Consider the following 11,066-nt stretch of genomic DNA (forward strand, 5'->3'; position numbering starts at 1 on the left):
GCAATTGTTTGAATGAGTACTGTAGGTATAGTGGTAAAATGAACCACGGAATGTTTCTGCTATAGATTACAAGTGTACAACCAGGTGGTTCAAGTCATGTACAGATAAACAACACTATCTAGTTTTGTCAGGTTTGTTTCTCTGATGTTAGTAACGGCGATTGGGCGACAGCTTGCTCCTACTTGTTCTGTAACGAGAAGGCTGCTTCTTCCTAGGTCTTCGTAAGTTTTGCAGCATAACGGCACGTGTTTTCCCATCTGGTCGGAGGCCACTCTTACGCATATTCGTGTAAAGTTTCTTTGCTACTTCGGTTTTGCCTCGAAAGCTCATTCCTTGAATGGCAGCGTTATAAAGAGATGCATCTGGTGCAGCGTGCTGCAAAGCAAATAAACATTACAGTGTCAACATCTTTGGGCATTCAGTGTCTAAACCTACAGCAAACTCAATAATCAATGTTTAACAATAAAAGCATGTAGATAGAAGCACGATTCATCAAATGCTTTGAAATTACTAAGAAAAGGGATGGGTTTGAAAATCTGGAAGACTAAGTATGATAGTTCTTTGTTCTATACAGAAGTTCTAACTCCATAATAAGCGGTATGATGCGATAAAATGGAATGCAAAAGTGACAAAAGTGATAATACTCTCAAAAAAATAGAACTTACATTCAGGATTTCCTCCACTTCCTCCCAGAAAGAACCCCAAATGCAACTCCTTATTAGTGACAGATGAGTAAATGTGTCTGGGGTGCACTTCTGGTGAACCATGTGCTCATAAACTTGCAGTGCAACTTCAGGCTTCCTTGCCATCTCGCAAGCACTGATTACAAGGTTATACGATGCTGTTGAAACTGACAATTCAGAAGCTTCTAATTGCCACAAAAGCTGCAAAGATTTATCCCATAGCCCAAGCTTCGAGCAAGACATTAAAGCCATATTGTACAAGTGCAAGTTCAATTGAGAGCCCCGACTTCTCTTGATGCTCTCAAAGAGCTTAATAGCATCATCATGTCGATTTGCCCTATACAGTGCACTGAGTAACGCCTTCCATGTATAAGGATCAGGTGAATGATCCATAGATTTCATGATATTATATACCCTAAAAGCTAGTTCAACCTCTGCAGCCTTTCCAAGCGAATTTATCAATGCATTGAATGCAATTCTATTTGGCTTGAGCCCACTGTCCAACATATTCTGAAAGATGTTTAGTGCCAGATCCCACTTTCCATCCTTCGAGCAAGCACCAATTATAGCTTGCATTGTATCATTCCCTGGTTGAAACTTGTTTTCAATCATCTCGTTGTAAGCATCAAGAGCTAGCTCATGCTCACCACACCGAACAAAAATGCTAACTAAGAGGCAATAAGTAACTTGTGTTCCAGTATGGCCATTCTCCTTGATATCTCTCCACAATCTCTCAGTTTCACGCCAATTGTTCACCTTACCACAAACCGATATCATTGTGTTATAGACGACAGTATCAAAACCATCCCTCACGCCACTCTCCCCTTCCATTGCCCAAAACATTTCAATGGCAGAGTCGCAGCCACGAGCATCTGAAACTGCTTTAAGTATCAGGCTATAACTATGCCCCGTAGTTAACTTCTTTCTCTTCATAAACTCAAACACTCTCAAGCCATTATCAAAAAACCCATTTCTCAACAGACAAGATAACAGTGAATTACACGCATGTACACTAGGAACAAGACCTGATAACTCCATGGAAGTAAACAGCTCCAACGCACTCCTAATTTTATTAGTTCTACTCAGCACCAAAATCCGCTTTGACAATGTCTCTTCATCCACCTCCTCTAAAAAACTTACCCTATCTACATTCAACACATCCTTCCAATTTAAAGTCACCTCTGGCCGGACGGCAACCCCCGGTTCAATCTCCGGCTGGACCGGGTCCTTATCAATTGCTAAATCTCCCCATGGAGGCAATATCTGCTCAACCAAAGAATCTTCTTCTTTTTCACAAACCAACCCAGATTGCACACCAAGCACCACGTTTGGCACAGACATGGATTTCGCCTTCATTCTAATCACACTGGGTACCCACATGGAAACTAAGCTAAGGTTATGTGTACTTGAACATGTTTTAGGCACATCATAATATAAAGGCTGGTTAGAATGGCGATACCGAAACCCAGAACTAGCTGAGATTAACATAAGGGAGAGTGAAGGTTTCAGAACCTCACCCATTAATGAACCCAGAACACAGAGATACACACAGAGCTATGAAATTTGTACTTGTTGTTCAACCATGGAAAGTGTGCTGATGATGATAGAACTAACCTTTAACAGCATGACCCAATTTGAAGAAGATGAAGCAAAGGAAGCACAGACCTTTCCTCAAATTTCTACGAACAAAATGGATGCTTGTTCTTCTACTACAACGAGACAGGAAGCAAATATCTTCGTCTGTTGAGAGGGACCGCCCTGTTGAATGACATCCCGAAACGACGGCGTTTCCTCGTTCCAATAGTCTTTACCGGGCAGCCCAATAGTCCAATACAAACGCCATATACTTAGTCCGGCCCAAAGTTCCAGCCCAATAAATTTGGCGGTGGACACCTATAAATAGTCTCTGCGTCTCTTTCGGACCCAAAACGCCATAAGCTGCTCTGCAACTCTCTCTCGCTCTCTCCGATACAATAACGACCGCCATGGGTCCTCCGCCGCCTCCGCCTCCACTCTCCGCAAACCCCGCCGGCTCCGAAACCCTAGACAATGTGCCGATGGAGACCACCTCCCATTCTTCAACCCAAATGAAGCCCCCGATGGGCCCTCCACCTCCCAAAAACCCTAGTCCACCTCCTCCTCCTCCTCCCCAAAACCCTAACCCCACTCCACCCTCTACATCCACCACGGACTCCGAAACCGCGCCGCCGGAGACCTCCAAGCACCAATCCCAAGACTTTGCCGTCCCTTATTCGATTCCTGAATGGAGCGGAGCTCCATGCCACCAGTTCCAGCTCGAGGTCCTCAAGGACGGCGCCATTGTCGACCAATTCAATGTGTAAGCCTTCTTCTTCTTTCTCATCTTCCTCCTCTGTAGCTGATTTTAAGTACTACATTTCATTATATACTCCGAAAATCGTTGAATTTCTTTCCTACTGAAATAAATTTCAGGTATGAAAAAGGGGCTTACATGTTCGGCCGGGTCGACCTCTGCGATTTTGTTCTGGAGCACCCTACTATTTCTCGGTTCCATGCAGGTAAGCACATTTATCTCTTACATTCTAACTTGCTGTTATTATTTCTTGACTTGTTGTTAGTATCATCATTGTCTTTTTCAATAGACTTGATACATTGTTCAAGGTTCAGATAGATAAATGTACTAGGAATTTGAGCTAAGTCGACAGTGGATACCTGTTAATTTTCTTATTCACTCTTTTGGCAGTGCTCCAGTTCAAGAGAAGTGGAGATGCGTACATCTATGACCTTGGCAGTACTCATGGTACTTTTGTTAACAAGAACCAGGTATGTCTATGGAGCTAATTGCTTTTCGCAACCAGACCTTAAAGCTTGAAATTTAGTTCATTAACTTTCTTTTAATACATTTTCTAATGCAATAGTAGATATGGTCTCAAATTTATCTGGACCAGGGATCAATTTTATCTTAAATGGTATTTGTATACTCCCTCTCTACAAAGGAATTGACCTCTGCTTTTCAAGGCAAATACCTTTTGTTGTCAGAATATAAAAAAGACAATCATGCCTTATTTGAAGTTGTTAAGTATTCTACTGTGTTAGCTCAGATCTGGTAGACAAGCGTCATGTTCTAGTAGTAGTAAATGATAAATGCTTGGAGGTTGCTGGTCTCTAGAAGTTTCAATTTACGGTGTTCCTTTCTTGATGACCAGCTCCACATAGAAAATTAGGTTTTATGTGATTACTGTTTCCAATGAATCTATTTGGATATTTAAGATCTTTTATCTGACTCATGAAAGAGTACTAAACAAGTCAACACTTGCTCTCATCAGTAAGATTTAGCTTTTACTGAACTGTCTCAGTGTCTTTTGCATAATGCCATTCATGTTTGTGTTTGTCTATGTCTCTGTTTGTGGGCAAGTTTCACTTATATGCTGCTTCTAAAAACCTAGTGACTACTCTTGTTACAGTAAATTGGTGAGTATATAGTTTTATACCCTAGTTTTATCATACTAACCTTTTTATCATGCCTATCAGGTCAGTAAAAAGGTGTATGTGGACTTGCATGTTGGTGATGTCATTCGTTTTGGGCAGTGAGTACCTCATTATTTCATTGCCTTGGCTTTCATTTACTTCTTATAGTGATCCTCACTTTTCCATGTGTTGTATAACTTTTGAATTCAGAATTCCATCCTGTGACGTACATTATATAATGAGATATATGCACTGCTATTTTCAATAGGAACTGTTAAGGAACTCATAGAGGACTAATTTATATATGTGACCTCTTATGATTCAGATAGCTATTTTATCCTTTACGCTTTTTGATTAACAAGACATAGTGCTCATATTTAAATGCCAAATATATTTTATGGGCCTAAACTGCTAGTTACTTGGATACATATTTATTTATTGTTTATATGTATATGAGAGAAAGAAACACTTTACTGGATAGGACAACTAGAATACTATTAGTATTTGGAATAGTGACAGCCAAAATAGAAGTAGTTCAGGAACATTGAAGATAACGATAATTGTCATAGACGTTCATGAAGTTTTTCTCTTAATGACTTTAGTTGAAAGCACATCATAAGATTATTAACCTTCTGATTATTCTTGCATTTTCTCGTGCAGTTCATCTCGTCTATACATTTTCCAAGGACCGTCTGAGTTGATGCCACCAGTAAGATTTCAATTTACTATTTATTGTTTGAGTTTGTGTGTGTTCTTAGTGAAAATCAAATAAGAACGCATCTGTTCATTTGATTTTTATATTGAGTTTGTGAAGAATAATGAGAGGCGAATATTTTTTTCAATAAAAATAACTTAAGCACTTCGAATATTGACGGACAGGATATATTTGCATTCATGAGTTGAGTTTCCCAAGAACCTCCACTGCTTTCTTATCTAAGTGACGACACTATGGTTACTTTTTCAACAATATGTTAGTGAGATAAATTCAGGATTTTGCACTTATCAAAGTCTTCAAATCACCCATCACGGAAATAGTATCTACACGAAGGTTCAAAGCATAGCATAGACGCATAAATATATGTACATATGCATTAAATTCTTGATTTTAAAAGATGTAATGAAAGTGACATTGAAGAAATGAGCTGAATTATGGTTATCAATGATGGCACTCCATTTCTTCGAATGGAGTCTTAGCCCGCCTCACTTGCTTTCTGTACCGATGTGTCAAAGGGATGATTGCTTATCGTTTGGTTATATGACTTATATCTATGTAGGAAAAAGACTTGAAAGTTTTAAGAGAGTACAAGATGCGTGAAGATATTTTAGATCAGCAGGCATCACTTCAACGAGCAAGACTTGAAGCTTCTCTTGCTGATGGCATCTCTTGGGGTATGGGAGAGGATGCCATTATAGAAGAAGCCGAGGTATGTCTCAATAGAATTCTTCTCAAACTGCCTTTTATATTCTGCTATTTTTCTTTAAGTATGACCTTTTCTTTCTTTTCTTTTGATGAATTGAATGATAATTCTACTGACATATGGTTTTGGACTTAAGGATGATGGTGAGGAAGTAACTTGGCAAACATACAAAGGACAGCTTACGGAAAAGCAGATAAAAACCCGTGATAAAATAACTAAAAGAATGGAAAAGGTAAGTGGTCTTAACTATTCTGGTTTTTATTATCTTTCTTGTACGTTGGATCCTTTTTCGCCAATTGGATAAACTCTTTAGGTATAGTTCATATATTTATATTAACATGTGTATATTGCTTGGTATTTGAGAAAAGCAAGTTCCTGAATTGATTTCTAAAAAAGTCACGCACCAGTGTAGTGTAGTGTACCATTGTTTGAATATTTGAGAAAGCAGTTCCTGAATTGATTTTTAGAAAAGCCACTCACTGGTGTAACACACCTTTTATAATTCTAGCAAAACAGTGTATCTTTGTGTAATGAAGGAATACAACAGTTGATGCACTTGCAATATAATGATTCAACAGGGACCTCTTAAATGTTTGAAACTGGTCCTTAATGATTCTAATTAATTAGTTGCTACCATCCATTATTAGGTTGACCATTCCAGCATCAACAAAGGAAAAAGTACGTGAACCTAACAACAATGCATCATAATTAAATCCAGTATCCAGATATTACACTTCAGCCTTCTCGTATTGTGGAAATTATCTCCCTTCTTTACTTGTTCTCATGATATTGTGGTTAATGTTACTCAGCCTCACTTGGTTACATTCACCTTGTCTTCTTCTAATTGCATCCAGTTCTTTTGTGTTTTTTTTTTTTAATGAGGAAAACAAAGATTTAAATAACTCCAATGTTGATGATAAAAACTTGTTTATACAGACACTGATGAGTTTTTTTACTTATTATTATAATTTTTCTCATGTCTTCACTGTTTCGCTTATAGATTGCTCATATGAAGAAAGAGATAGATGCTATTCGTGCTAAAGACATCTCTCAAGGTGGATTGACTCAAGGGCAACAAACTCAGATCGCGCGAAATGAACAAAGAACAGAACAGGTAAAAAAATTTCCCCAGAACCTATTTGCCAACCTGTATTGGTAGTTGAGAAATGAGGAAGATCTGTTGCATCTTAAGTCCCAATATATGGAGGCAGGATGGTAGTGACCTTTCTGGTTAACACGTTATTTTTATTTTTCTTACAGATTCTGGAAGAGCTTGAAAATTTGGAAGAGACACTGAATGAGAGTATTCGAGAAAGTTTAGGTGCACGTGTTGGGAAGCTATCTCATGGTAAGAAGAAAGGAGCAATTGAAGAAGAAGAAGAACTTTTGAGGTACTTAATTAATGAAAATTACCTATGTAAAAGTTTTGCACTTTTAGGTTTGGAAGAGACACCCAAGTACTCACTTTTCCAAGATTGGAGTATCTAAATTCTACAATTGATCAGCTATTCATATTAAACTCTGAAACTGTAGTCTTAAATTCCTAATCATCATGGTTACTCTTAATTTAGCTATGTAAATGCCATACATCATTTGTCAATGCCATATAGTTTGTGAAAAAAGAATTAGTAACTTCCTATTGAGGTTAATTGTTAATGATTTGTTTTTCAGTGATGATGATGAATTTTATGATCGGACAAAGAAGCCTTCTAGCAAAAAGGCTAGTGAAAACCCCTCAATTGAAACCGCTGATACTCTTCTTGATAAGAGAGATGCAATCACAAAAGAAATGGAGAACAAGAAAGAGCTGCTTTCAATTGAGAAAAACAGACTGGCATCAGAAACTACAGAAGACACCGATGCTGGAGACGCACTGGATGCATACATGTCTGGGCTTTCATCTAAGCTAGGTGTGGAATTCTGCTCTAATGAACCTTGATCTTTAATACATCTGAATTGATAATTGCTTTAGTGCTTTCTGCTAACACTTGCTGTGCTGATTTTCTTCTTGCTAGTGCTTGATGAAACTGAGCAATTGCAAAAGGAACTCTCAGATCTCCAGTCCGAATATGACAGGGTAGTCTTCCTTTTGAAGATTGCTGATCCAACAGATGAAGCAGCCAAGAAAAGGGATTCAAAGGTGCTTCCTGAAAATACTGAAACTTCTGCTGCTGCCATCAAGAAGCAACATCCACTTAAACCAAAGGAAACCTGTCCGCCTGAAAATCCAGAAAGTGGTTCTATAAAGAAAGAGGAAAGTACAGATGTGACTGTTGCATCTAGCAAGAGGCTGGAGTCAGGTGAGGTTCTCACTAATGCAACTGAAGGAAAAAGTGTTGTGTATACTGTTGCAAAGCCCCAGTGGCTTGGAGCTATAGTGGACAAGAAGATGGTGGAGGGTCATCAAGAGGCAGCATCTACGAATGAGCACGAGTCTGAAGTATTTGTGGACTATAAAGACAGAAAGAAGATTTTGGAGAATGAAGTTAACATGGAATCTGGGATTGAAAATGCTGCGCCTGGTTTGATTATAAGGAAACGAAAACAAGTTCATGAATCTGAAGCTAGTGATGATTCTCATCAACTTTCGACATCTTCCTCCACAGGAGCTGGACTCGTGGCAGAGGATGCTGTAGCACTGTTGTTGAAGCATAACAGAGGCTATTATGCATCAGATGATGATAAATCCTCTGAATGCCAAGATACGTCACAAGGGAAACAACAGAGCAAGGGTAAAAAGCCCAAAAAAAGAGTACTTGGTCCCGAGAGACCTTCATTTCTTGATAGTGATTCTACTGAAACATGGGTGCCTCCTGAAGGTAAAGCTAACTTGATTCCATGTTCTGGGTTGTTACTTTGTTTTCTTTTTCTTTTTCTTTGTCTTCCTCCCTTAGATAAGAGATCTTTTTTAATAACTGGTATATATCTTCATGGCTCATGCAGGGCAATCTGGTGATGGGCGAACATCCTTGAACGATCGATATGGCTACTAAATATAAATACAATTGATCAAGTTGGAAGTGCTGTTAGGCTGCTTGCATATCAAATGGCTTTTATTTTTACTATCCCGTAACCCAGTTTTAAATTGTTAGACTCGATTATCAAATGAGAATATAGAGGTATAGTTCGATAATACCTGGAGAAACCCTCTTGGTAGGCACTGATGTTTTTCTTTATTGTTTTTGTTTTTGGTTGGGATGTACAACCTAGTGTAGAAAGATGAAGACAGAGAGATGCTCTGAATTATTGGTTTAAACTCACATGTAAACATGATCCAGTAAGGTGTATATAAAAATTGGTTCCAACTTTTTGCCAACTTAGTGAAAATGTCTCTAGGAATGCTCATGAGTTGTTTTTATCGGAAGTGTTTCTGTTAGAAGTACATTGAGGTATTTGTAAAAATTTCAAGTGTTCGCTGTAATACTGGGAAGTGCTTCTTTTAAAATCACCAAAAAGCACTTGCCGATGAGTTTATTTTATTTTATTATAAGAGGACTTTGCCGATGAGTTGCTGTCAGCAAGTATGGCCAGTGGGCATGACTGAGATCTTCCGTAGCTGTGCTCATGGATACTGTGATGAACGTTGTAGTACCAATTGGAACCAATCGCATAACTTATAAGCACCAGAAATCTTCATTGTATTTCGTATTCTCTCGGCCAAAACAATTTTCAACGCTAAACTTGTATAGTGACAACTGTAAACGAATAGTTGAACGAATAATTGCAGCTTTAGTCACTCAAATTTACAGGGGAAGAAGATACATTATAAACATAAAAGCGGCATGGTTGCAGACTTGCAGTGAAAGCTGTAAACCCACTCTGGTTAAGCAACCTCTAACATGAATCTACTTATTCCTCAATCAGCCTCAAGGCTTTCCATACTTAACAAGATTCTAAGGTATAGATCGTTGATGAGCTCTAATAAATTATACTAGCATCTTTGTTTCTCAGCTTCCTAATAGAAGCTTTGCTTGATGTATCAAGCTTTGCTCACTTCTACTGCACATATGCATACATGTATTCAGGAACCATTTAAATCATTAAATGCTGGCTGTACAAGAAGAACGAAATGGCAACTGCAGTCGTCATCATATATACATGAGAACCATCGAGGGAATGAACAAAATTTGGTGGGAGATCTGTCCTCTGCCTCTTGACCATGGCCTGTGACACCCTGTGACACAAAAGAGTTCAGTTTGAGATCTGAGCCTACAAACATCAAACAATGCCTATGTTTGGAACTGTTTTTCCATGTTCTTTCATACTACTTTTCCACGATCATGTGGACAACTAAACATGTAAAAATACAACAACAAGGCAAGCCAAAGATCGCCTGTTCTTTTTCCTAGCCAAAAACAAAGAATTCCTCAAATCAAGTTATTCCATGCTTTCAAGGACAATGTGAACATAAACTCTTAGTCTACATTTTATGATACAATTCTGCAATTTAAAATTGAGGGTTTCTTTCAGTAATCAGCATTCAGGATCAGCAAGAAAGTTGTCACATATATGATAGATAGCCAGTATTGAGCAAGTTTTTACCTAAAGAATGTAAAGTAGGTACGTAAGAAACAAATTCAAAATCCAGGAACAGAACAAAAAGATGTCAAGAGCAATGTCCTCAGATGAAGCATTGCATAAAGACATGCAGAAAAATTTCACATTGTATTTAGTTAGTTATTGCAGTTGCAATGTTCTACCTAATATTTCATATATTTAGTTAACTTACCACTATTGTCAAAGTTAAGCTGTTTTGAATCAATTCATTCAAATCGAATCTAAACAATATGCTTGTTTTTCAAAAATATATATGGGTTAATACGACTAGGAGGATAGTTGCAGAAGTTTCACATGGTTGTTCAATGTTGATGAAGAGTGATGAAGCAGTTGTATAGAGTGAAGAAAAGAACAATATATGCTTTCCGTCCCTCTCTCGCATAACTATTCTTTTTCTATGCAAGAGTGCTGCTTTTCAACTCTGGTGGTTCAAGTATAATTAAAGAGGGAATGCGCGCTCTCTTTAGCTAAAGTTATTTAAGTAATAATCGAGGCAAGTATCTCCTTCTATCTATTTGGAAATTATACCTTATCAATTGATATGATGGTGCGTATATTCGACTTATATAATGACACTAAAAAGCTCTATGAGACGTGCAGAAAGAGACCCGGCACATTACAACATAAGAAAATCATGTTGAAATTAATTTTATAATGCAATTATATAACCACTATCATATGTGCGCAGAAAGAGACCCGGCACATTACAACATAAAAAAAAATCATGTTGAAACTAAGCTTTGATTGCATCATATAAACTATAACCACTATGAGACATGCAGAAAGAGACCGAGCACATCACAAAAATCATGTAGAAACTAACGATTATATGATAATGTTATGTTGTATAGGTGATCCAAAAAAAGAAAAAAAGTTTTAATGTTACGTTGTATAGGCGACCAACAAAAAAAAACAAGAAAAACAATGTTTCATTTTATTGTGCTACAGCGGATTGCTTACT

The 11,066-nt window shown here is 37.9% G+C and overlaps 2 protein-coding genes across 2 annotated transcripts; one reads left to right on the top strand and one right to left on the bottom strand.

The window, feature by feature from the left end:
* Positions 1–26: 26 nt before the first annotated feature.
* LOC112185303 (pentatricopeptide repeat-containing protein At3g29290) lies at positions 27–2,424 on the bottom strand. The gene is made up of 2 exons (XM_024323542.2): positions 666–2,424; positions 27–375 (listed from the first exon to the last, which is right to left on the bottom strand). Exons 1-2 carry the CDS (start codon positions 2,202–2,204, stop codon positions 148–150), a joined length of 1,767 nt encoding a protein of 588 aa, XP_024179310.1. The 5' UTR covers positions 2,205–2,424; the 3' UTR covers positions 27–147.
* Positions 2,425–2,599: 175 nt separating this feature from the next.
* LOC112185301 (kanadaptin) lies at positions 2,600–8,864 on the top strand. Its single transcript, XM_024323541.2, has 12 exons — positions 2,600–3,021; positions 3,135–3,220; positions 3,406–3,485; positions 4,194–4,249; positions 4,791–4,839; positions 5,405–5,554; positions 5,685–5,780; positions 6,549–6,662; positions 6,809–6,939; positions 7,220–7,458; positions 7,564–8,367; positions 8,492–8,864. The coding sequence occupies exons 1-12, from the start codon at positions 2,669–2,671 to the stop codon at positions 8,539–8,541; spliced, it is 2,208 nt and encodes a 735-aa protein (XP_024179309.1). The 5' UTR covers positions 2,600–2,668; the 3' UTR covers positions 8,542–8,864.
* The last annotated feature ends 2,202 nt before the right edge of the window (positions 8,865–11,066 follow it).

Source organism: Rosa chinensis, chromosome 2 (assembly GCF_002994745.2).
Source record: "Rosa chinensis cultivar Old Blush chromosome 2, RchiOBHm-V2, whole genome shotgun sequence".
Classification (NCBI taxonomy): domain Eukaryota; kingdom Viridiplantae; phylum Streptophyta; class Magnoliopsida; order Rosales; family Rosaceae; genus Rosa; species Rosa chinensis.

What these genes read in the sequence shown, in the direction of transcription:
- LOC112185301 (XM_024323541.2), top strand. Translation starts at nt 2,669, where the DNA reads ATGGGTCCTCCGCCGCCTCCGCCTCCACTCTCCGCAAACCCCGCCGGC. An exon ending in ATTGTCGACCAATTCAATGT is followed by an intron (nt 3,022 to 3,134) that starts GTAAGCCTTCTT and finishes AATAAATTTCAG; the next exon opens with GTATGAAAAAGGGGCTTACA. An exon ending in ATGAACAAAGAACAGAACAG is followed by an intron (nt 6,663 to 6,808) that starts GTAAAAAAATTT and finishes TTTTTCTTACAG; the next exon opens with ATTCTGGAAGAGCTTGAAAA.
- LOC112185303 (XM_024323542.2), bottom strand. Translation starts at nt 2,204, where the DNA reads ATGGGTGAGGTTCTGAAACCTTCACTCTCCCTTATGTTAATCTCAGCT. An exon ending in AAGTGGAGGAAATCCTGAAT is followed by an intron (nt 376 to 665) that starts GTAAGTTCTATT and finishes TTTGCTTTGCAG; the next exon opens with CACGCTGCACCAGATGCATC.